At 36.3% G+C, this 26,905-nt stretch overlaps 1 protein-coding gene across 1 annotated transcript in view; it reads right to left on the reverse strand.

Annotated features, from left to right (window-relative positions):
- Nucleotides 1-212: 212 nt before the first annotated feature.
- Nucleotides 213-26,905, reverse strand: part of rapgef4a (Rap guanine nucleotide exchange factor 4a) — a 32,821-nt gene continuing 6,128 nt past the window's right edge. Inside the window, exons 5-30 of the mRNA XM_056754261.1 lie at nt 16,401-16,473; nt 15,537-15,601; nt 13,399-13,505; nt 12,278-12,399; nt 11,683-11,866; nt 11,339-11,423; nt 10,471-10,531; nt 10,210-10,286; nt 9,645-9,791; nt 8,576-8,673; nt 8,406-8,491; nt 7,089-7,167; nt 6,725-6,875; nt 6,507-6,595; nt 6,382-6,412; nt 6,224-6,302; nt 5,664-5,810; nt 5,102-5,199; nt 4,892-5,017; nt 4,541-4,719; nt 3,209-3,299; nt 3,062-3,112; nt 2,769-2,856; nt 2,046-2,110; nt 1,912-1,966; nt 213-951 (exon numbers count right to left, since the gene is read on the reverse strand). Coding sequence (XP_056610239.1) covers nt 821-951; nt 1,912-1,966; nt 2,046-2,110; nt 2,769-2,856; nt 3,062-3,112; nt 3,209-3,299; nt 4,541-4,719; nt 4,892-5,017; nt 5,102-5,199; nt 5,664-5,810; nt 6,224-6,302; nt 6,382-6,412; nt 6,507-6,595; nt 6,725-6,875; nt 7,089-7,167; nt 8,406-8,491; nt 8,576-8,673; nt 9,645-9,791; nt 10,210-10,286; nt 10,471-10,531; nt 11,339-11,423; nt 11,683-11,866; nt 12,278-12,399; nt 13,399-13,505; nt 15,537-15,601; nt 16,401-16,473 — 2,565 coding nt within the window. The 3' untranslated portion in view covers nt 213-820. The remainder of the gene's footprint in view (nt 952-1,911; nt 1,967-2,045; nt 2,111-2,768; nt 2,857-3,061; nt 3,113-3,208; nt 3,300-4,540; nt 4,720-4,891; nt 5,018-5,101; nt 5,200-5,663; nt 5,811-6,223; nt 6,303-6,381; nt 6,413-6,506; nt 6,596-6,724; nt 6,876-7,088; nt 7,168-8,405; nt 8,492-8,575; nt 8,674-9,644; nt 9,792-10,209; nt 10,287-10,470; nt 10,532-11,338; nt 11,424-11,682; nt 11,867-12,277; nt 12,400-13,398; nt 13,506-15,536; nt 15,602-16,400; nt 16,474-26,905) is intronic.

Here is a 26,905-nt window from a genome sequence, read left to right on the forward strand (position 1 = left end):
TCTGTAATAAAATAAGAGACTAGCACAGAATGTAAAATGTAATAGAATAAAATGCAATATAATGAAATAATGCCATACAATAAAACAAAATCAATTATGATGACGGATGTTCACTAGTTGGGCACATAATTCAGATTTTTTAACAACTGATGCAGAATTGTAGTTCTCTATTATGAGAACGTATACATTTTAAATAAAGATAAGATTGAATATGCATCTTAATACAGGTTTATTTACACATCACAGAGAAAGGTATAAAGTTCACGGTCGAGCCACGGAGAGGCTTCTGAATGTGCTCTTATCAATTCATTTAGATATGTATTTACTTCATGCCAAAGACGATATAAATATCTTAACAAAACGTACATCCAGTTCAAAACATATTCACAAACGAATATAAGAAATATAATCATTTGGTCTCAGATCAACATGTCCTCCTCGCCTCCTTCTTAAGTAAAACGCAATCAGAAAGAAAAATGCAGAGCGAGTTAGACTCCGTAAAAGAAGCTTTAGGTTAAACAAGACGATTCTGTTTACATTTAAAGAAATGTGTGTAAAACAGATGATTATGAAATAATATTGTGGACTAAGAGAGAGCTTCTTTAGCCTGGAAGCAAGGTGAAAGAAGAACATTGTGCAGAGTGATATGAAGCCGTACACTGAGATGAAGCCACACTTTCAAACAAGCAGTCAAAACCAGAAAAGTACTCGTAAGGAGGCATGTTAAGACTTTACTGTGCAGGGATGTTTAATACATCTATAGCTTATTCACTGGCGGACATAAAGCAGCACTGATACTGTAGTTCTGTAGTGATGCGGCTCAGGTCCGGCGCGGCTCAAGCCGGTGGGAGAGCTGTGATAGGGTACGCTGGTTGTCAATCACACTTATATGGCGCACGTAGCTCCACACGTCCTGATGGTTTTTACCTGCTACCTGAGGTGCTTCTTGATCTATTAGGACAGGAGAGAGAGAAATGTATTGAGATTAGGTGAATTAGTTTAGTTGAAAACATGGTTAGTTGTTCTTAGCATCACTATTGCACTAAGGCTACCTATTAAAGTTGACTAATCTGTCCTTCTCTGTTTGTGCTACAGATGTGAATCTGTAAGTTGCTTGTGAAACTTATGGAGGACATGTGCGGTTATATTGGTGTTTAAAATGACTTTAGATTTGCTAAATATATCATGAAGACAGAAATGAGGTGTTCTGATTCAGACTGTCAAGCAACCATGCAGAACAACGCAGTCATACCATAGCAACCATTCAGAACACCCTAGCAACCGCATAGCAACATGACTAGAAACACCATCTGCTGGGTTCACACCCAACGCCAACAAGCGCGTTCCAAGCTCTTTATAACGCTGCGTTCACGTTAGCTCTACCATCTTCCTATTGGCTGTCACTTCTGAAAGTCGCTCTTCATTTGCATGAAGTTGAAGATTTCTCAACTTTGTCGCGTCACTACACACACCCATCCGGTCGTCAACGGTTGCGACTGCTTGTGTCGCCAGAAGTCACCAGCTCTACATTGAAATGAATGGGATTGTGTTGCTTTGTTGCTTGGAATGTGAACAAGGGGTTACTCTGACAGAAAGTTCTTTATAGTAACGCGATCTGACAAATATTTTCAACCTTCACTGAAGACAAGATTGACACGCGTTCGAAGCAATTGCACCACCCGATTCATTCGCACCGCCTGCCGCGAGTTCGCGTCTATAAGCATTCTGCATTGACTATGTATGTCATTTACTCACATATCTGTACTACAGTTTTTGGGTAATTCACAAAGCATATATCATAATTTCTATTCCATTACACTTCAAAAAATACATCTTTATGTGTTTTACATATTTTTAATACAAAGTATTATAACATTAAGTTCTGTCCACCACTGTTACTAAGGGACTTACTAAATGGCTGACTTCTGCAGTATCTCACGATTCTCACCGTGTTCGCGATCATTCGCTGAAAAACACAAAGACTAAATTTGAACCCGTCTTACGTATGATTTAAATCTCAGAGATGTTAAAACAGGTAAACTCACCATCTTCTCAAAGTTGACCAGTCTGTCAGTGAACGTTTTGTTACCCTCGTGTGTGAATGTCATATCTGAAAGATGAAATGTCAACATGCCAACCTGCATTTTCTTGAGATCTTAAAATGTTACAATTCAACCTGTTTTTGTGCTTCCTTTTAAATAAACATTCAAAAAAATTTACCCAGAATATTATCTGTTTTATGACTTACATAATGACTACACCACACAAAGCTTACAAAAATATTTAAACTATAATCGATTATATCGATTCAGGGGCCGGATTCACGAAACGTTCTTCAGACAAGATTGTTCTTAACATAAATTATACTGTATGAAGTTCATAAAAATGTTCCTTATTAAGAAGTTCAAATATTTTTTTAAGACCATCTCTAATTTTTCTTTAGAATGAAATGACTTTTAATTTGTAAATCACTCTTGAGAAAAACATTTTTAGCTCCAAGTGAAGAAGTTTTTTCGGGAATACAAAACATTATTACGTTCTTCTTAAATTACAGCTTAAGAAAAAACATGGCACAGTTACGAAGAATTTTCTTCACATCATTTTTTTTGCGAATCCGCCCCCAGGTTTATGCTGCAGTTTTATTGTAAACCATTTTAAAACACTGTCAGTCAAACATTTGGCCACATAAATTAATTTATATTTCTTTATTTATAAGTATGTCAGCTCTAGTATTCCAAGTGTGTTGACTAGTGTACTGTAAAGCTCACCTTTGATCAGTAAAGGCATGAAAGGGATGATGGGAGGTTCTAGCTTGGCCATTGTTAGTCGGTACGCTCTGTGATTCCTGGAAGGATCCTAAAATGAGAGAACATAGAGTATCTCTGATGTCCTCCTGAAGAACATAACCCAGTTATATCTTACAGTTCAGTCAAAAGCTTCTCAGTATTTGACTAGAAAGTGAATCTGGCGCAGTCACATCAGGCTGGTTTGGGATGCTCAAGATTCTGTATATTATAATTGATCATGAGAAAGTGCTTGAAGAATGAACAAATATGCTTACCATCAGGTTTTCAAACTCTCCGTAAAACTTCTTAAACTTGCTCGGCAGTTTCTGTAAGAGAGAAAACTGAATTTTAACAGCTCAGTTCGACCGATGGATTCTTTTCTTCTTTCAGTACGAGGTTCAGTGCATCGGATGAGCTCTTACCTCCCACGTCTGATTTAGTCGACAGACGGCTGGATTTGCCAGACCCATGATAACGGCAAAGAATGAGTTCAAGTTCTTAAACTCTTTACAGCTTTAAAAGAGAAAACACATACTGCTCAGTTTATTACAGCATTTTATAAACACTATAGTGTAATACAGAATAGTGTACGACACTGACTTAAAAGAAGAGTTCAACCAAAATGTCTGGCATTTCACTCACTTACCAAGCTGTGTTTCAAACCCGAATGATAATCATACTTCATGAAAAGACAAATGCTGAGCAGAATGTGCACCTGCTGTATTGTATCTTATACAGTCATCTTAATGAATCTATATGGCGTGTACTGTAATGTTTTACGGTGTTGATTTTTCCTTTACTGACTTCAACAGCAGCTCATAATGCTGCATGCTTCTTCCATTTAAAGAAACTGAGCAACATGAACATTCAGCTACACTTCTTTTGTGTTATACAGAAGAAACACAATCATACGAGTTTGAAACCACATGAGCGAAGTAATATCCCCATTTATCGTGAAATCTTCCTTTAACTTGATTAACACATCCTCTGTTGCAACACACATCTGCATTTAAAAAATAAGATTTGTCCACACTTGCATCAGCGTTAACTCTTTCCCTGCCTGCATTTTTATATTATATTCACAAAACTATTAATTAAACAATTAAACAATTAATAAATACAAAATAATATAAAAGCATCTGCTTAAATTATTATTTATATTAAAACAAATATTCTAGCATTTAAACATTTGTTTTTATATTGACACTGGAGAAGCTTTTATAAAAACATTTCAAATAAAAATGAACGAAAATCATTTTAGTTTTAATCCAGACCAGATTCCTAAAGATGATTAAACAGATATTTATTTGTGTTTGGATCTGTAGATGCTGCACTCTTTCAGAAGATGTGCATCAGTGCCCCCTACTGTATATCAATTAAAAGTATATACCGGATAAACTTGTCAGTGGAGGGGAGGCGTTGTGTCATTAATGACGTCAATGGAAGGAAAGAGTTGCTTATTACAATGTTAAAGGGAAACCACAACGAAAAATTGAAATTCTGCCACAAATTAAACTTCAAAAGAGCAGAATGTAAGTCTATGAGCGGAGTCAGAAAGCTCCTGGACCTCTTCAAAACGATCTTAATTTGTGTTCCTGAGATGAACGGATGTCCTAGTGTTGTCGAATGACTCAAAAGTCATGGCAGAATTTAAATTTTTTGACTAAGTTTTCCCTTTTGCACTGCTGAACAAAACACAACGTCACAGGCATGCGCATAGATATGTTTAATGAGCGACAGAACCCAAGACTCACTGCGCTGCGATCTTGATGAACTTCTTGAGAAGCTGGACACGTTTGCTAAGTGTGGGACACAAACAAACCTCTGTGACCACCCACAGCTGCACCTCATTGAACCTCCGCAGGAACAGATCCAGATTAGCTGTGGTCTTCTTAAAATGCTGCCGCCCGAACGTGTGATAGATCAACTCATGCTGAAAGTAAAACAAGACGATTGATGTACGGTGCCTTTAGTGGTACAAACTGGTTTCCTAGGACCTTATTATTATTGATTCATCCTTTCCAAATAACCATAACTATTGAAGAGGCAATAGAAAACCTGAAATGTGAAGTGACAGAAAGCGAAACAGAACTGTGTGTGTGTACCTCATGTACACAGTCGAAGAGTTCCCAGTCATACAGCGTCATGTGATGAGCCAGATCTTTAGAGCTCATGAGCTCAAACGTGGACATGGACCCTGCAGACGGACCCTCCTGCTCCGGCAGAGGAGTCTACAACATAAACATCTGAACGCTCAGTGTTTGCTGGAACATGTTTAAAGCTGATGTGTGTTTTAAGAGCAGTCTCTCACGAACCAAAGAGTCCAGCTGATCTCTGGTGCAGACGAACAGACGAGCGTTAATGCTCAGTGAGGAGAAGATGGACACATCAGACGACTTCAGAACCTCTTTATCTGAGAAACACAAACACACTCAGATAATACTCAGTGTGATGTATTGTACGAAGAGTTCTGTACCACAAGTACTTTTGCATAAGTTTCCTGCTTCTCTGATTTTGGTCCAGAGGAAAAAAAACTGAAAGCTCACAAATGTTCATCATGATTTTTTTAAACTATTGTAAATGCAACTTTTTGGTGATCCTTTGCATTATTAGTGTGACTCGAGCGTGCATGTGTTGTGAGTGTTGTGTGTGTGTGTGTGTGTGCGTGCGTGCGTCCGTCCATGCGTGTGTGTGTGTGTCTGTGGGCGCACGCATTTGTGTGTGTGCATGCATGCATGCGCGTTAGTATGCTTAAGTCTGTGCATGTGTGTGCGTGCGTGCGTGTGTACACGTGCGTACATGCATGTGTGTATGTTAGTATGCGTATGCGTGTGCCTGTGTGTGTGCATGGGTGCGTGGGTGTTTGTGTGCTTTCACCTCCTGCCGAGCCGAGGTGGATGAGCAGAAGTTCCTCGCCTGACCCCAGTTTATCCGTTACCGCGGCGATGACCTCTCTGACAGACGCGGCAACAGGCACTCTTATTGTGGTGTAGGTGTGATCACTGCAGAACACTTTAAAGAGAACTGCAATGACAATATTTAAACAACAATAAACATTTGAAACAACGGACACACACTGATTATTAAAATAAATATCAATAATAAATTGTATTATTATAATCATCAAAATCCTTTTATTGATGATTATACTAATATACTATTGTTATTGTGATACTGACTTCAGTATAAGTTATAATGAGCTGTATTTAAGAATGATATAGTTATATATGTACTGAAAAGAATAGGCCTATATTGAACAGTAAACGCAACATCTATAGCTCATTTCTTCTTATAACTTATTTATTTCCTCTGTGACTTATGAAATCAAAAAACGAACACTAAGTTTGAACGCTTTGTGAAAAATAGGAATGATATCGGCAACTAAATCAATTGGTGTTAAATTGGTCAACAGGTATTGGCGCACCCTGATGACTCACTCTCATCGGTGCTCCTGATTGGCTGTCGCTTGAGCAGTCTGTCGCTGCCCGTGCTGAACTGACGTAGTAAGACTTTGTGCTGAAATGACCGGGAATTAGTACATGACAATATGAATGCAAAAACTGTTACATTCAGGATGACTTGTGTGAATTTTCACCTTTTTTCGAAAGGGTCTGTCGTCATCTGAACTGTAAATAAAGTCCATTAAAAACCGAGTGAAATAAGTAAAACATATCAGTCGTGGTCTTGTTCTAAAAACTGTTTTAAAAACTGTGATCTCACTTTTGCTTCACGATCTTCTCTAGTCCAGGCAGATGATCCTTCAGAGCTGGAATAAGTCTGGAGTCTACGCACACCGTCTCATAGAAATCCTGCAACGGCAGAACAGACCCACACATCTACACAGGACTCGGGTTTGGGCTTGAACTAAATCATCTTCATTGAAGAAATTGAATCCCAAAGCTTGTGAAAACGTGTGTGTGTCAGGAGAAGGTACTGACCTGGAGGAAGTTAAAGGAGGTGTCCTCTTCTTGCAGGTGGTCTGTGTTAATGGCAGCCCACTGTAACACCAGACGAATGACTCTGCGTTTGTTATTGAGAGAGTAATCCATCCTCTCCTGTTCACTGCCCTGAGACGCCTGAGCGTGATAGGTGCACCGCTGCTAAGGACTTTAGAAATCAAAACTTGCCTAGTGCACTCATTCAATCCCATGGTGCACTGCAATACCTGGTGCACAGCATTTATACCCTCATGAAGCTGCTTTACACATTTTTCGGCTCAGGACATGTGACCAAAAGCACAACTAGCCATGCCACGGTGAAAAGATGGAGTACAACTCTCTGTGAATGTGTTTGAAAGGATATTGGGCCACGAGGAGAGGACACAGCTGACTGTTTGGGACAAAGACACCGTGCATAAGTAAAAAGTCATCCATAGCGGGATCTAGAGGGAAATGAAGGGAAACAGACAGATTAATGAATATGTTTTTTTAAGTTTTATATTTAATAAAATTATATATATATATATATATATATATATAGTGTGGGTGTAACGTAAAATCACATCTCTGTGACAGAAGGCACTAGGATTCTGTGCTCAGCCAATGAGAACCCTTCGTGCCACTTTTCAACTGTCAATCATTTTCTAAAGAATAGATGGTTTCATTGGCTGGCCTGACCCCCAGTTAACTACCGGTTTGTGTTTGGCTAGTGTCTAATAATATAACTATTTATAGTTTATTAAATTAATGTTAATATTAATTTGTATTATTATTTCACGTTTTTTTATAATTGTTTAAAATAAACAATTTGTTGAGTTTTGTTGTATGTAAATTTTTGGAACGGGTTCTGCAGTTTGGTCGCATTTAAACAAACCGTATGGTGCAGTGATATCTAGCGGTTACGTTTGGTATCGCAGTCTAAATTCAAAATGTTGGAGAGACAAGTTTAGCCAAGCAACGCTTCTTCTTGGTTTCTTTAGATCATTATAGGAAATAATCTATAGACTCCTTATTGTTTTTTGAATGTGTACCGGAAGATAAAATCCGTCTGTAGGCTACAGTATGGAATGAAAGAAAACAGAGAGTGTCAGTTTATTATGCAAGAACTCTGTTTTGTCAAAGCTGTTTGTTGTATGAATTTATATTCTAGGGTGTTTGAAGGTCAATAGAGTTCACTTTTAACATTTATTGGACGACTGAGATAACACACTTGTGCGGTACCTGTGTATTTTTGTATCTAAGTCTGGAGAAATTGATAGAAAAAGTTAAATTGCTTACGGGTACATGCAGGTTGTAAGATGACGCTGAAATGTTTGTTGATAATTCTGATTATGATTGACTTAAAGAAATAGTTCACCTAAAAAAAATTCTGGGGCACTATTGACTACCATAGTAGTCAATAAGTTTTTTTTTTAAGTATAGTAGTCAAGAGTGACCCAGAACTGTTTGTTCATAAACATTCTTTCAAATATCTTTTCTTGTGTTAGGCAAAACAAGAGAATTTACACAGGCGAGTAAATGATGACAGAATGTTAATTTTTGGGTGAACAAACCCTTTAATAAATGTAATGTGTGTGTAAAGTGTAAAACCCCTCATCTGCAAAATCTAAATATAGACTTAACAGAAAAAAATGTGTTGTTTGAGGGTTGAATGTTGGTAAAGAGATTCATGATTCTGAACCTGAGTCTGTGAACTGAGAATCGAGTTTCATTGTCTCCAGAAGATGTTCCAGGATCTTCTCCGGAGTCCCTGACATCACAGTGTACCTGTAGAGGAGATGAGGAAACACTCACATGTCCTGATGATTGATGCTTGTACATGATAAAACTTACAGAAGAAGAGAAATGTACTTTAGAGGAGAAGAACTGGACCCTCTGCTGTTACTCTTCTCCAAAACTAACACATCCTCTTCGTGTTCCTTCAGACGGACCGTGTTTGCCTCCACATCCTAAACACACAAACACACATTTATACATGTTGTATTGCTAATGGGGATAATAAATAATAAAGTGGGGCTGTCGAACAATTAATCACGATTATTGCATCCAGAATACAAGTTAACATAACTTATGTCTGTGTACTGTGCATATTTATTTTCTATTTGTAAGAGAATCATATGACACATTTGTAAGGTGATTCTTCTACAATGTAGTTGTTGTAATGTTCTGGTGTAATTTAGCATCACCACCAATAGATGGAGACTCACACTTATTTCTATTTCCTACTTCACGAGTTCTCTCTTTTTATCCCAACTCATTTGTTTAAATACCTATTTCTTTATGTATTCTCTGAACTAAAAATAAAATGAATAATACCCTTCTTGTACCATTCATATACCTACATTAGTTAACCATATTTCTGACTATTTTAGTCATAAACTACAGATGTCTTGTCATTTCAAACCTGTATGACTTTCTTCCGCAGAACACAAATTAAGATATTTTGAAGAATGTTGTTAACTGGCACCCGTCCGCTTGCACTGGTTTTGTGTCCATACAATAGAAGTGAATGGGTGCCGCTGCTGTTCGGTTACCGACTTTCTTCGAAATATCCTCTTTTGTGTCTTTTGTGTTTGAAAGTCATAAAGGTTTTTTTTCATTTCTGGGGGATTTTTCCTGTGCCAGAGATGGTGGAGGATGTTGTATGAATTTATATTATAGGGTTTTTGAAGGTCAATAGAGTTCACTTTTAACATTTATTGGACGACAGAGATGGTGGAGGATTAGACAAACACACATAAACGGACAACAACAGATGCGGATAGCAAAGGAGGAAACAATAGACGATAATGATAATTACTCTCCATATTATTGATAATTATGCTGATCGTACATTAACGACACCAAATTGTATAATAAAGTTCTTTGAAGAACGTTTATAGAAAAATTGATGCACACATTGTAAATAATGACCCCTGACCCTGAGGATCCTGTTGAAGTCCTCTTTGTCAACCCTGAGGAAGTGGCAGTTGTCTTCTCTCAGTACAATGGATGCGGCCCGAGGTGCATCATTCACCAGAGCCAGCTTGCCAAAGTCATCTCCCTCATGAAGTGTGCATACCACACCCTGCACGACACACAACATCTCCACCTTATTGATGTGCGCATCCACTATGTTTTGAAAATAAATCTATGCAATTCATACTGACAACATATAAATAACATATTTCCTTAGGGGGCATAAAGTAAAACCAACAATTGTGTAACAGTCCTAAAATAAAATGAGAAAAAATCTTAAAAAATAGGAAAGGCCAAAAAAGTGTCATATTTTGGTATTATGAACAGTACTATTATTAGGACGATTCAAAGCGTAATAATATGTTTCTTAAAAGTATAATTACTAAAAGAAAACCATTTGGCTGTGGTTTAACCAACCATAGTTACTGCATTATTCAAAAAAGTGGGATCATCTGTCTTGCATTATCACATAATAAAATCTGAGCTGTTGTGTTGAATGTGAAGAATTATCAGAGAATTAGTCTGACCTTCCCATAGATGACCACATTAACTGAGCCCTTCAGGATGATGTACCAAGACGTCCCTTCCTCCCCCTGATTAAACACTACAGGAACAAAAGAGATCAATAATGAAGACAAAACAAGTCGATTATAATCCACAGAGACATCACACATACTAGACATATTCTGGGATTATTACATTGAAACTCGGTAATGGTTTAAATCCATTTAGCACGTCTCGTCGGGTTTGATTTGTGAGGATAAAAGAGCCGTAACGTTGACACTTACACACCGTGCCTGCTTTCGCATGAGACTCGAAGATTAAAACCCCGGATAATTCCCTCTTCACCTAAAGAGAAAATAACACAATCTCTACTGTATTATTAACACAACAACTGGCCATATTTCAACTTTATATGAGAGAACTTCATATTTTAAATAACAAATTGACTTTTTTATAGTTCTTGTACAATTCTGTGATGATAATGATTGTGGTAATATTTATTTTCATGTGGCATCAATGTTTTAGTGAATATTTAGCTCAAGTACATTTTGAGTTTATATCATTATTCACGATACGTCAGCATATTGCAAATAAACAAAAACTGAATATACATTCATATTTTAAAAATTGTTTTCCAATTGTCACTATCAGAAAATTCTAGAAAGTCTGTATCAAAGGTGGGATGAAGCGATGATGGGTGACTACGTCTGGAACTTGGTTTGTTAGGACAGTATTAGTCATAAAACACAAAAACCATCAAATGTACACTTCTGAAGTTTTGGACGACTCATTTTTAGTAACTGTTGTTTTGAGCTCACTGTTATGCCGGTACCTTGTCATTTATGCGTACGAGTAATAATACCAAAATGTATGAAAAAAAAGTTTTGAGTACTGTGAATGGTCAAAATAAATAAGGTGATTTTCTTGTTATCAAAACTTTTAAAAAATTGTTACATTGTGTAGTGAACATAGTTAATACAAGTTGGCTTTGCATGCATGAAAAATCATAAATAGGTGACCCTCCCATCGTTTTTATTCTCAGGAGAAATTTCAATTATTGTATAAAAAAGAGCAATATATACATTCTGAACAACATCTTCTCTTATGTTCCACACAGGAGTGATAAACTAATACAGATGTAAGTAGACTCACAGTAGTGGAGAGATGTGATAAGGCCTTTATATGCAGCAGCTCCTCATAAATGATCTCTAAGTCATCTGATGTCCTCTGTCCAGGCCTGCAGTGAAGACAATGATGTCATGAATCTGGGACTTATTCTGAATATTTACAAAGTTGTACCCGGTGCAGATGTGACTCGCAGAACTTTCAAAAAGGCATCTCTCCTTCAGGGCACAACACAGCCTAATGACTCCTCAGAGAGAATTGTGGGAAAGTTCAGAGGAAAGCAGCCAAACAGAGATCTGGATCAGATCGCTTTATAACTCTCAGCCCTCTGGGAGACGTATAATGACTCAAATTTAAACGCGAGAACGTACTGTTTCTTCAGGATCATCCGCAGATGGGCGTCAGGTCCGATCTGAGAGAGGAGGAGGAGGGAGTCCTGCAGCTCTTCGTCACTCTCTTTCTTTTCCTCTTCGTTGGGACGAGGGGCGTCCTCCATTTCGTCCTCCAGGAAGCGATAGAAAATATATTTATCTTGAAAGCTCAGCTCTTGATCCACTAAAGAACACAAACAAGTCAACTCATGAAAAATATCAAATGAAAACAAACATTACAGGAACAGAAAAGGACATTTACAATTCTAAGCATCCTTCAGCCTCATTTCAGGCTTTTCAGTCATTCTTCCAACATTTATTCACCTCATGTCGTTCAAAACCTGTATTTGACTCTTTCTTCTGTGAAATACAAAAGAAGATATTTTGAGAAATGTGTCTGTATTGGAGTCAATGTGGTCCGAAGTTGTTTGGTGAACAAGTGGTCTTCAAAATATCTTCTTTTGTGTTCTGCAGAAGAAAGTCATACAGGCTTTGAAAGACGTGAGTGTAAATAAATGATGACAGAATTTTAGCTTTTGGGTAAACGGTTACACAACAGGTCATAACGGGTGGTCACACATGTCTACATTCGCACCGTGGTTTAAAACTCCCTCCTCCAGCAGCACCTGCCACATGCCCACCGCCTGAACACGAGAGTGCACACAGGAAGTGTGCTGCAACAGCCAATCAACAAGCTCCGTTCCCATGCAGCACTGCCTGCATCACACACGTGCAGAAAACATGTTACAGGTAATACAACACATCACAGACTGCTAAACCAGTCAAAACAAAATACAAGTATATAAAAAATACATAAACAGTATTTAATGTAAGAAGCTTATACATAAAAATAAAACTCATCATGTAAATTAATATATGCTGTGTAGTATATATATATATTCTGTACACGTATATATTATAGCCTCAGAAAACATTAAGAGACCATTTTGGAGACCTGATTTATAAGGTGTTTAGATAAAATTATCATTTTTGTTTAATTCGCCGAACTATATCTAAACTAAAAAAATCTGTTTGCATTTATTTGAAGAAAATGAAAACTGGAGAAACAGGGCAAAATAACAGAAAATATGCTCCGATGCATTTTCCAGACATCGAATTTCAAATTCACTTTTAAGCAACACAACAGTAATATTTGTAAAGGGATTAACTAAAAGTTTAAAAGTATTCTTATGTGATAACTAAATCAAAATTTGGAATGGTCTCTTAAAGTGATAGTTTCCCAAAAATGAAAATTCTGTCATCCTTTACTTACCCTCAGATTGTTTCAAACCTGTATACATTTCTTTGTTGAACGCAGAGGAAGATATTTGGAAGAATGTCAGTAACCAAACAGATCTCATTCCTCATTTACTACCATAGTAGGGAAAATCAATACTATGGGAGTCAATAGGGAATGAGGTCTGTTTCTGATGACACAATTTTCATTTTTTGGTGAACTATTCCTTTAATTGTTTCCGTGGCTGTATAAATACAGTTCAATATCAATAGAAAAACATGACTAATAAAAATAATTATGTCGGAGACCATCATATGGCGCCGGTGCGTCCCATAATGATTGTTATGGGTGCATTTACTGTTTTTAAATGAAATATTCAATATTTAAAATAATATAAATGAGTTCATATAAAAATATACTTAATTACAAGAATATTAAATGTGCATTAAAGTAACATTGAGACGTCTTTAGACACTTACCTGTATGACTTCAGGTGGTATTTTCTGTCTCTGATCATGTGAGGCGCTCGGGACAGGATGGTGTTTCTTAACACTTTACCTGCTCGCAAGATCTTTTCTGAATGCACCTGAGAGACAAACAGAGACAAACCACTCAACACACGCCACGAGTCAGTTGTGATGGTTGTTATACCTGTGTAATGGATTTGGGATGAAGATTGAATAAAAGATGTCTGGAAAACAAACACAAACACGTTCAAAAACAGAAAGAGGGAACAGAAAGAAAATGCAGGAATGGGAGGAGATGTGGGGCATCAGAACGTACAGTCTTGAATCGATTTTTAAAATGTTAACAATATAATAGATATTGATAAACATCAAGAAATACTTGTTTTTGGCTGACATAAAAACATAATAAATGACAGCTGATAAAACAATTATTTCTGAGCGAATTAACAACAATGTCAATCAATGTCAGCACATGACAGTCTGTTAAGCTTTGGAGCATTTGTGAGATAAGTTTGTTCTTGCGTGACATAACAACTGAACCTTTGGAAGACTGATTCTGCCGGCTGTTATACAAACCCACAAACACTCACAACAGCATTGTACAGTGCGAAAATAGACGGTAAATATGACAAACAGGGTTGACAGGTTGCTTGACAGTGGAGGACAGGAAATGACCCGTGAGGTCAAAGGAACAAAAACTGGACAATGGGAAGAGGACGCCAGAGTCACTTGTTTATGTTTAGATGGGTTTTGGAGGTGAGATGCTGGGAAGGAAGGATGTAGAATCACAACTGACGCACATAGGAGAAAGGATAAGAATCTATGGCTCCGTTTATATTTGGCATTAACATGCGACATGTATCTGGATGTTGTTCACATACACATTGAAAAGTGATCGGAAAGTTTTCCTGATCAAGAGGTAGTCGAGGACGCATTGTGATCAGATCTCAGTTTGATGTAAACGCAATCCAGCCATTTTATCTACATTTACCGGCACAAGTTTACAGAAAACCCCACCCACTATCATTCATCTCTGGTCTGTCTGAAGCCTGTCAGACCGCGGATGACAAATACAGTGGAATGTTTACTCTTGCTCACAGTGTATCATTATTTGCAACCTACAGAGGATGTTTGTCAAATCATACGAGATGTTTACCTTGACCACTTCGGCTTTATCATCACTCTTTGTGACTGCCACCAACGGGTTTTACCCGCACACACAGGGCCAGCGGTGTTTCTTAAACACATAATTTGTTTATTTTCATGTCACAGACACAAATAGCAACACTATACCAGCTTATTTTCCAACAGAGGCTACTTGTGTGTGTGTATTTACTGTATAGCCTATGGTGTAATATACTCCCGCTGTCCCGGGGGCTGCTGCCGTGTCTCGGTGTCCCCGAAAGACACAGAGTTTTGAACACACCGTATATATCATTTAAACACAAAAACACACTATTTAGGGCGCAGACCAAAGAAATGACATGCTGTAACTTTCAGCCAAACCAACCCAAATAGAAGAGAACGATATAAGTTGTCACTTTTGATCATAGTGCTCCGGCATACTTATGTGATTATTTTATGTGTCTTTGAGGGGCTGCCGGCTGTTATTATTTATATTAAAACTTTATTTAAGTGTCTTCCAGTTCCCGCCTTCTTCCTTCCTTTTAATGAACCTTCACTACATCCCCGCACCAGGGCTATTTTTAAATTGCAGGCTTATTAAAATAATGGGTGGGAAACTATAGCGATCCGATCACATATCCATGTGGAAGCCACTTGATGTCGACAAGTGTAAACTCGCTGTTTCCTGATCGTCTGAAGATCCGATCTGCTTGTTCGGATCACCGAGATCGCATGTTAATGCCAAATATAAACGCACCCTGTTTCTTTCGTAAGTCACTCAGTACATTTAACCGCATTAAACACTCACAGTATCAAACACATATATACAATGTAATGTGAAGAGGAACACTAGATTTATCCAAACATGTATCAAAAAAACTAACATGAGTATAACCAATATGAAACAGGATTACTACAAAATACCTTAATAAACATTTGCCAGAAACAAAGCTTTAAAAAACAGGTCTGAGGATTTACAGCGGGGTGACACACAGACACTACGGCATTTTTGTGTAAACACAAACCTTTTTTAAGTGTTTGAATGAGGATCCAGGTGAGATGTTGCTCAGGTTGTCTTTGTCAGGCATTCCTGTCAAAATAACACCAAGATCATGTTTTAAACACTTATCTTTTAATCAAGATACTCTGCATGATAAATCTTAAAGATCTGATGGAGATGTGTGTAATCTTCAGCAATGGGTCATGAGGGGCAACAGGGGGGCAGGCCGGTCATCATTCACACAAATGAAAAGCTTTCTCCGTCAGAAACAACAAACCATTTAGATCTCAGCCCTGCAGTCTTACCTTTTTTTTACCCTTTTCCAAGATTTGATGTTTCTAAATCCAAATTCAGTAGCTTCTTGACTTTATAAGGAGTTTAAGAGGAAAAAAGCTTAAGGCACATTTAATGCTTCCTCAAACAAGATCTTTCTTTATATCTTCTCCTTTGCCAATACAGATTTCCAAACACTGCTTGCCAAGAAATGCAATAATAAAGAGAAATTTGTGTATGTACACATCCCTCACAAACCGACCCATTCTCATCAATTGTGTATAAATAACATGTGTTTTAGTTTAGCCAAGTAACGGTTCTTCTACTAGTAACCCAAAATAATACTGACTAGACATACTTTAATCTTGTTAGCTAATGTAATTTACTTGTTATTTCAGAAATATCTACAGGGACTGTATTCTGCGCGGATGTGTACCGGAAGTTGTGTTTGGGCCACAAAAGCGTGCATGGGAAGTTACTTTGTTTATGTTGGTTTGCTTTGAAATGTCTATATTTAAAATCATTTCTTCATGTTTCATAGAAGAATGAAATTCACACAGTTTAGAATGATACGAGGTTGTGTAGATGATGAGAGAATAAAGAGATTTTTACTTACTATCAGTGTTCGGGCCGCTCTCCATAACACCATAGGGAGGGACCAGAAGACCAGCCATACAGTGACGATACTTCTGAAAAACATAACAGATGGCACAAATGCCATCATATATAAATAAAGCAACCTAATGAAACACATTGATGTGTGATTTCTCAGAGCACATTTAAAAAAAAGTAAAAAACATATTTGGCTTTTCCTCTGAAACTACTTTTATTTCCGGTTGACATCATCTAGACCTCCTTTTAACGCCCCTCTCATCCAAACACGCTTCTTACGATAGAATGCGAATCCTGATGGATGAAATCAAGTCCCACAATGTACACTCCAATAAGTTGGGAAAAGTAAAAAAGATTAAGATCTTTTGAGTTATGATGTTCCCAATTTTAACTAAGCAGAGCTATCAAGTTTTGAGTTTGTTGTACTCATGCATGTTAATTCCTTTTAATTTTGAACAATTCTACATGTGACCTTGGATCACAAAACCAGTCGTAAGTAGCAAAGGAATTTTTTCGGGCAGTGGCCGACAAAACATTGTATTTGTCAAAATTGTCGATTTTTCTTTTATGCCAAAAATCATTAGGAAATCTATGAAAAAATTGTGTAAATGTCTTACCGTAAATATATCAAAACTTTATTTTTGTGAGTAATATACTGTGCTAAGAACTTCATTTGGACAACTTTGAAGGCGATTTTCTCAGTATTTTATTTTTGCACCCTCAGATTCCACAGATTGAAATAGTTGCCTACCTAATTTTGTCAGATCTTAACAAATCAAAGGCTTATTTATTCAGCTTTCAGTTGATTTAAAAAGCTTAATTTTGAAAAATGGGTTTTGTTGTCCAGGGTCACAGATATCAAAGATAAATGGACGTTCATCATTGACCAGACTTTTTCCTTTCTAAAAACTAAAATAACAAATCATTTCAAAATGTACTCTCCGCAAAGCATGCTGCGAACTGAAATTCATTCCCGACAAATCGTCTTGAATTAGCTTGTTTAAATTAGTTACAGGAACTCAATGGTTTGTACCACTTTTTTATATAAATTACGTAACATTACTTTAACTATTTAATTACTTTGAACATTCGGGTCTACAGTGCACCCTACAACTGCTCTATAGAAAAATGTCACAATATGGAGGTAAAATGGGTTACAAATGTTGTTGATGCGTTAAAGACATCTCAGGTCAAAGAGTTGGTCATATATGATTCATGGATGCTCACACGCATGCCGAATGTTTGTGTTACAGATGTGAATGAAACCTTGAAATTTGCATCACTTCACCATCAGATGATAAAACAGGTCCAACAGTCATTGAGGGACGAACCTGAATCATGGACCAGAATATTGGGGTCACTTCTTTTGTACCACCTAGCAACCACTCAGAAAACCCTAGCAACCATCCTTTGAGATGCAGTTCAGGGAAGCAGTATGAGAGGAAGTGTCTCTGTAATCTCTTTAATCAGGTCTGACTCTGGATCAGAGAAGATTAGGATGGATTAAACCTTTTGAATTACAGATCGAACAGCACCTATACTATATAGAGGTCACACACATGAACATGTCACACAAATCTGAAATGTTTCTGACACACATCGCTTGTAACACACATATAATATTGTGAATGCTATCAAAGGTGCAGGTTTAAGGTCCTGTGTCGGTTTACTGTCATTTTATACACCTACAAGAAACCGACACTTAAACTAAGAGAGTATTATAAACAATAGCACAATAAATAAAAATATACTGTAGACAGACAGACAGACAGACAGACAGAAGTCCTATTGAGGCACTTACGCAGGGTTACTGAAGGAGAAGTGCACTTTACGTTGTTTTGAACACAAGACACAAGAGACATTAGAGTCCATTTAGCGTAGAATTGAAGAGCAGTAAGTCCTGCTTGTCCATCGAGGTCATGTAATCTGTTTAAGAGTCCATAACAGATCTAAACTGATTGGTACCTCCCTAAAGACCATATTCAATAATACAATTGAGTTCTGTATCCATCTAACCCGATACAGAACAGAAAACAATAAGCCAACCTCACACACCAATCAGTAAGAAAGAAAAATCACACAAGATATCATTCATATCATAAAATATTACTCCTTGACATCAATGGTGCAAATAGAAACGGTCTCCTCAGATATTACTCCAGATAAAAGACCAAGAAACTCACAAATGTCTCTGTTGTAGTCTCAATAATGTCACAAACCGAGCTCAGTCTGCAGGTCAATATTGTTTTATCTCAATATGAACTCAAACATTTTATTCATCATCATATTATTACAATCCGGAATTCTACAATCCACATTTTACTGATCTATTCTCTGCATGGATTTAACCAATTATCTTCTTTATTTCTGTTGTATTTCTTCGAAGCATTTAATAAAAATCTGAGATAAAGTAATTTAATGAAACCCAACTGAGAACCAATGTCATTTTAGATATCTAAATTAAAACTTTGAAAACTTTTCTTTTATTGAAATCAAATAAAATGTTGCCCTTAAAATGATTGGAACAACTTGCAATGAATAAAAAATAAATTGTTGCCTCAGAAATAAACTGATATAAGTTTAAGGCGCTAAAATGATAATAATAAACAAAAACTAAGAATAAAAATAGTTAATCTTAAATAGCCACATAAAAAGAAATAAGTAATGAAAGGACAAAAGCAAATAAATAAACTGCTAAAAATGTAACTGAAATTAACTTTAAAAACTAAAAATCTAAAAGTTAAAGACTATTTAAAATATTAATTTAATAAATAAAACTAAAAACTAAATTTTAATAACTCTGCTGAGAAATCTGTCAAATCTCCTGAGCTGTAAAAGAGAGATTACATTTTCCTCTTAAACTCCTTATAAAGTCAAGAAGCTACTGAATTTGGATTTAGAAACATCAAATCTTGGAAAAGGGTAAAAAAATCTAATTTGTCTGAATGTTTTGGTGCCATTAAATAAAGCTCAGTGACTATTTCCAGACAGATCCATTAAGCAGGACACTTGAGACAGTTAACACAGTTTTTCTCTGGTGCAGATGTGAGATGTTGCTCTGTAGTCATCGTCTGTGATTGATGCTCCCATAAATCACTACAACCTAACCTAATATGTCAGTGCGATTATCGATACGTAAGAATTGATATGCCGAAAGTGAGTAAAGTGCCATAAAATGTTACAGACATGCTTTACAGATACTAAAAACGTTAATGCTTTCAGTGCAATAAATACAAACAATCATGTCATATTTTGTTATCTAATGCAATGATCACAAAGTGTGCATTAAACGATGTCAAAAGTTTGGGTTTACTTGACTGAAATGATTCTCATAATCTTATTAAAACCTTTCGCCAGAAAGTGCTTAAATATCATTGTGCCAATTTATTCATTTATTTTATTACAAAAAAGCTGTTTGATAAAATGACAAGAAATCATTTCAGCAAAATTATAGACGACTACACTTAATTTTGGGGGATTTAGAACTAAGTCCTGTTGAAACATCCATAGTTTTAATAAGTGTACTGTTGAATATTCTACTTACAATGTGATAAGTAATATAAATATGAACTGTTTATTGTCCTGAAACATTCATGTATATATTAGACTGATATGACACGTCAAACCCAAATAACATACACCACAAGCATTAGAATGACTGAATGAATACATTTTCTAATCTTATCCGTTTATCTCTAGTAAAACCACCGCTCACTTTAAACTGTTTCATCTCCAGTAATGAAGAGAACATTTGAGCAGTATGAACACAGAATGAAAAATCCTTGCAAACACAATACATTCATGACTGATAGGCAGGGCTCGATTATTCAATAAACACTTAAATTATTACATTTTTATCACCGTGTTTCTGAGCTGGTGTCAGTCAATGGTGAGCAAGTTTTTATTTCTGCACTGATTGTTGGATTTAAAAAAATATATATTTGAAAAACACTGAACAACAGAGCTGTGAGCATCATCACATTACACATATTGAATACACAGAGGTAAGGATGATTACCAGCATACACAATTATACAGCAATCTGTAACACTGGTGATGAAATATCCAAGTCTACAGTCAGACTGAACAGTACAAGACTTAAATTCACAAGTGAATGTCTGTAAGCTGAAAACAGACAATCTGCTCTTACTAGTGGTTTCCATGGTGATGCAAAATTTGAGAGTTATGTGTGTAGATAGTCTGGATCATCACTTGTGTCTCATCACTGTACCTGATGGACGCCTGTGAGAGGTGAGAATTAAACTTGAAGTCCAAATACTTTCTTCTTAGTCTGGGTAAAGTTATACAGTACGTCATTTGTAGGTAAAGTGTGAACACTGTGCTGTGCTGTGCTGTGTGGTTTGTTTCAGTCAGTGGGACCACTTTGTCCAAACAATGAGAAATGATGTGTTTGAGTTAAAATAATACATCAGAATGTGCATTAGAATGCAGTTTTTTTCATGTTAATTCTGTGTTTTTATCTTTTTTTTGTCATTTGAATTTTAGTTTCAGACACCTTTTAAATGTATGACATTTGTCTAAACGTCTTTTTTTTCAATTAGTTTAAATGTTAACTTTTTTATAATTATTGGACACACCTAAATTCCTAATACACCTAATACAACATGACAAATTACCCACAACCCCCTGAAGCTTTAGTGGAGAGCTGTGATTGGAGGAGACATGATAGCCTAGAGGTGCTTAGTCAGACTGATATACAAACACACATGAAGACGGGGGCAAACATATTTATCAAGTCTTTATATAAAATATATTTAATCTGCTAATGGCCATATGCTTAAAAAATACAAATACAGTCACATACAGATCTTCACACATGTTCGGTGTAGACTAGAGATTTAGTAGATGTTCATTCAAGCTGAAGTGAGTAATGAAGCGTGCATGCTCAGGGTGTGTGAATATCTCAAGAAAACTCTTATATAACCCTCCTCTACAAATAACACAAGCTACTGGAGACCAAAAACAGCAAAGATTATCAACAGATTAGAAAAGAAAGATCAGATCACTTTATTTAGTATACGTCTGGATAATTATTATTCTGCTCTGGAAGAACCATCATTTCAACCAAACAGCCAGTGATACATAAAGAATATACAAAAATGACTTATAATTATTTTTCATATTATTTATGTACCAATTTAACAATCGTAATAAACAACCCTTTGAAACGTAAAACGAGACTTTTATGTTGAGTTATTTAACATATGAATCATCGAATCAGAGTTTTGAACTCATTCAGTTAAAAGAAAGAGAGAGTGTATTAAAATATCTACTGACTATTAAAAATATATTTCTATAAAGATCTAAAAAATCACCTGTAAATCTATAAAGATGTCACAAAAGTGTGTGTGGGTTTGTGGCGCTATCATTGGCACAGTCGATTGTGTCGGTTTAAGGTGTGTTTTCAACTCAAAGTAGATGAGGAGTTCTTAACCATTTTCTTTACTAATTCTGTCAAATGATGCATAAACTACAGACTTTAAAGAGATCTCATGTGATTCTCTGTCAGACACTTGCACCAGGTAATTTCATAGAGTCTGTCTGTTCGATGTTCTTTGTTTGAGAAAGATTTCAACTAACTTGTCATCACACAAAAATAAGTTAAGAATGGTTAGAGTTTTGGAGTATAATGAAATTGGATGTTTGAAACTATTCATTAAAACTGACTTTCCAAGCATAACGCTTTTATAGAGATAAAGCAAATAACATCCGAATTAAAACAGAGACGGAACATATTAACAGGAAATGAAATTGTTCTTCGCCAAAATAAGTCATTCTGGAGATGTTTGTGTCAACTGAAGGTCTTTAATCTGACCAAAAACATGCCAAACTACACTTAGCACACAGAACCAATAAAAGTGTCCCATCACCATGACAACCGCATCCTGCTGAGAGATTATTACAGTTTTTACTTTAAAGATAAATTAATGTTTTCATCATCAGTCGGAATATAAATACACGTTCCTCTTTAAACTGTATGCGAACAACAAGAAATCTCTTAAAAGAACTGTGATGATGCTGTAAATCAATAAAGATATTAGATGGAAAAAATCATGGTACTTCAATTTAATGTTAAATACTTACAGTACTAATTCAACATTTTTTTCCAAAAACAACAGGGTAGTGTTTTTCATACTTTTTGTGAGGGATATAAAACCTTGTATTAGGCAAATTCTTAAAAATTAGTATGAATTATTATTATATTATATAAATTATTATTATGTTTTAAACTGCATATTATTAAAATGATATGTCTCAGTATTCTTACAATTGTCTACAGTAACCTTCGAATCATACAAATATTTACAAAACGTTCTGGATGAACCCTACAGTGAAGTGATAATTATTCAGGTTGTAAATCTGAAAGTATGTTTTTGGATGATTGGCCAGTGTTCAATTATCGAGAGATGAAAGCCACATCAAACCCCACAGACACCTCAAAGAGAGGCTGGTGCTCACTTTGAAGGAGCATCTGAGAAAATGATGGAAGGATGCAAAAGAAGATGTCATTACTTAAAAACGAAGCATGTGAAAGTGAGTCTGGAGCCAAAACGCACAATAATGACACAGCTGCTATGCAAGAAAAACTTTGTGTCCGATGAGATCAAGATAAAGCTGTTTGTTTGAGCAGGATTCAAAGTGATACGTGTAGCGTTAATCTAACACAGCCCACGCCTGCAAAAAACATACCTGCAGTGAAATACAGAGACGGGAGCTTTCATCAACAGAGAAGACACAACTTCAAGACTAGAGAGAGAGAATATTATTATTACTATTATTCCGTGTAACTTGAACTGCCCGGAGAAATCTGCCTGGAGTAATGAACTTAAATCACACAAGTACCCAAAACCTTTTGAGCATAAACATCTCAAAAAAGCATAAAATCAGTCCAATGGTGCTGCTACATGTGGATATTTAAATATTATGGACAAATATATTATGGCCAGAAACACCGTTGAACATTTCATTGAATATTTCAATGTGCAATATTATGTTAAGTTGAGAACAGAAACAGAGGCTTGCCAGACAGCTCATAAAATCAAATGAATAGACAAATTCCCTTAAAATGACATACACAAAAACATATCTTCCTCTTATATCTTTAAAGAAAAGTGATCCACTGCACTTCATTTCATTGAATCATTCACACAGATTACATAACTCTCAAAGGCATTCTGAGCAGCGTCTACTGTACTCTCTCTCTCACAGTGTCACACTTCATTACAATCTAAGTGAAGACCTGTTGTATCAGAAATTAACATCAGTAACACACGCACACAACACACACACAGTCCCACACAAGTTGTGCGTATTGCATCCTGACTACAAATCTCACAGGGGATAGAAAGAGCAGAAGAATGGAGCACCCTTAAAAAAGAGCGACAGACAGCATCATGTGGGGAAAAGGTCAAAGAAAAAGGATGAGAGTGAACGTTCAGACACTTACCTACAGCGATGACCAACCCATGAGTGTAAGACACTGAAGCAGTCAGGACTGCACTAGCTTTCTCTCTCTCTCTGTAGCTTTTAGTATGTGATACAGAGAGCCTTATTTAACATGTTTAACTGTATCTCTCTCTCTCTCTCTCTCTCTCTCTGTGTGTGTGTGTGGTCTGAGCCAACGAACACGTGCATAACAAGAGCCAGAATGAATCTGAGTGTGTGTTAGGAAGATTGCTGATGTAGTGTGTGTGTGTGTGTGTGTGTATGGTTGAATGGGCAGCTGACCCCCCTTCCTTTTAGAGTGAAATGGTTGCTAGGCGATTTGAGTACTCCAATCATCATGGTCTAATGACTACTGACTACGCATACACACATACTCAAACACACACACATTTAGTAGATATAATATCTCCAACTATGTTTACTATTGGTCACAAAATTTCAGGAATAATTTAGAATTTTAAGCTGCACACAAACTTTCACATTAACACACGTTTCTTACAACCATGCTAAAGGTATCACAACTTCTCTCAATAATTTAGTATTTTCAGTATTCTTTTCAAATGTAAGACAAATGGAAAAGACACAATTGCATTTACTGATAATAGAGACACTGACTTTCATACAAATATTCTTTGGATCAGATCTGTAGCGAGACTCTAAGTTGTCACAATAGAAATCTACTGTTTCTCTCAACTGACTTGAGTGAAACTTGAAACATAAGGTACTATCTATAAATAAACAACTTAATACAAATATTAGGGATGTAACAATATCAAAATCTCACGGTAGGATAATATCTCTGTGTATTGCCTGCACTACTATATTTATTTGCTATATTTAAATGACTAATGAAGAAAAAAGTGCCATGCGTTTTTAATAAACAATTATTGAACATTGCAATGATGTAACAATTAACCATGTCATATCCTCTCCTCTTTTCTTTATCCTCTAAACATACTGTAACTGTAGCTTTGAGGTATGAGGTATATTATACGATTGGTCAAATTACTTTAACTCTCTATTATAAAATAAAAGAACTGCATAAGCTGGACCTTGACATTGGTAATATCTATAATGTTGTTTAACATTCTCTATTCTGTTAAGACCTATCATTTCATCCAGTCATGTGACCGCGATAATATTGAGATACCATGAAATTAATAATATTGTTAAATCTCTGACAAATATCTGTTCTTTATATCTATTACATCTATAGCTTTTCAGATATAAACAAACGAAAAACATATATATATATATATATATTAAATGCATTTTTATATCAAATTTATATATTGCATGTACTTTACAAGGCAATAAATGGATGTTCAATATTCATCACTTTACAGCTTACTAAGTTTAAAAAAAAAAACGGAAGGATAGCTCGAGGAAATCACCGCTGTCATTGAAAATAATCTTAAACAGCTGAACTGAAGTGTCACGCGAGGGTCATTTAGATTTTCTGACTGCTTCACATCCTTATAAAGCCAGTTGACCCCACACCCTCAAAGAGTATAAATCCTACTACAATCATAAAATCAATACATCTAGTCGAACACTTTAAAGGGGTCATATGGCGCGAATATGTTTTTTTTTTGGTGTGTTATAAGTTGCCCATTCATGTATTAGACACGTAAAATTGCTAAAATTTAAGTGTGGGAACAAAGTATGCATTCTATCTAAAAGCGAATGCTCACCCAGACCTGCCTGAAACGCCTCGTGTAACCACACCCCCACAAATCTACGTCAGTTCGTGGTATGATTTGACTTAGACCACCCAAATGTATACGCAAGTAAGGTGGTGTACCTGTCAGTACAATTGAAGAGGAACCTGATGTTCCAAACATGGTAAGAGGCGTTACATTTCCGTCACACGCTTGCAGTATTCGACCAATCACTACGCACTGGTTAATTGACCAATCATAGCACACCTCGCTTTTCAGAGCAATGAGCTTTGAAAAAAATCTGTGCATTTCAGAGGTGGGCAAAGAGCAGATACAAACATGCATGGTACATGGAAAATACAGCGTTTTTTAACCTAAAATTGTGTATACACATAACATTACATCTAAAACAAACAATAATATTCATTTTAGCTGTGTCATATGATCCGTTTAATCGTAAATACTGGAGCGGCAATGCGACGTGGAGTTTGTGCAGTGGGTTTTCGAGAGCCAGGAGCTCTGTGTGTTTGTGTCAGATTAAAGGCCAGCTGTCCCTCTGTAGAGACACAGGCTTCAAACAAACATCACAATCACCCAGCGCACGGCTGTAGGCTTTGAAATAGAAATGAGTTATTTACAGGTGCTGCTGGTTTTGCCAAAGCTCTCTTTTATCTCACATCCAGTTTCCCTTAAATGCCAATGATCAGCCAGAACAGGAACACACTGTGTTACTTATACCATCATTATATGATTCATTAATGATAATTATACATAAACGGCATAAATTAGACCTGCATTTTGCCGTTAAATATTAGACAGTTTTATCAGTAGTCTCTCTTTTGCTTCTTCATAAACCCCAAGAGTAGTTTCTTCATTTTGCTCTACATGATTTATATAACATGTCATTGTAAGACATCTTCTGACAGCAGGGGCATTTGATGCTGGGCGATGAACAAATACCAAAAAATCTTTACCTCAAATACTTGCCATCAGAGACAAAAGCTTTGTAATATGGCAAATATATAGTTCAATACCACTTCTGCAAAATGAATTTTTGTTTTGGAACAGCATTTCATCAAAGATTTTGGATTATAGTCAGTTCTCCAAGCAAAGCAAAATAAATACATATAATGAATTGTCAACCTGATTAACGTATGTCTTTTAAGCTAATAAAATGATTTTTTCTTGGGAAAATAATGCAAGAACAGCGGATGAATTATAGTGTTTGGATGCTAGCCGCAACACTTTTGTAATTTGACATCTCATGTGTGTGTGTTGTTATCATTGTTGTGTTTGTGTAGCCTGATGTGGGTGGGATGGGAACTTGGTCATGGAAGCCTGGCCGTCCCAAAACCCCCGGAACACTCAGTGTCTCTCTCTT

This window comes from Triplophysa dalaica, chromosome 8 (genome assembly GCF_015846415.1).
Source record: "Triplophysa dalaica isolate WHDGS20190420 chromosome 8, ASM1584641v1, whole genome shotgun sequence".
In the NCBI taxonomy this organism is placed as follows: Eukaryota; Metazoa; Chordata; class Actinopteri; order Cypriniformes; family Nemacheilidae; genus Triplophysa; species Triplophysa dalaica.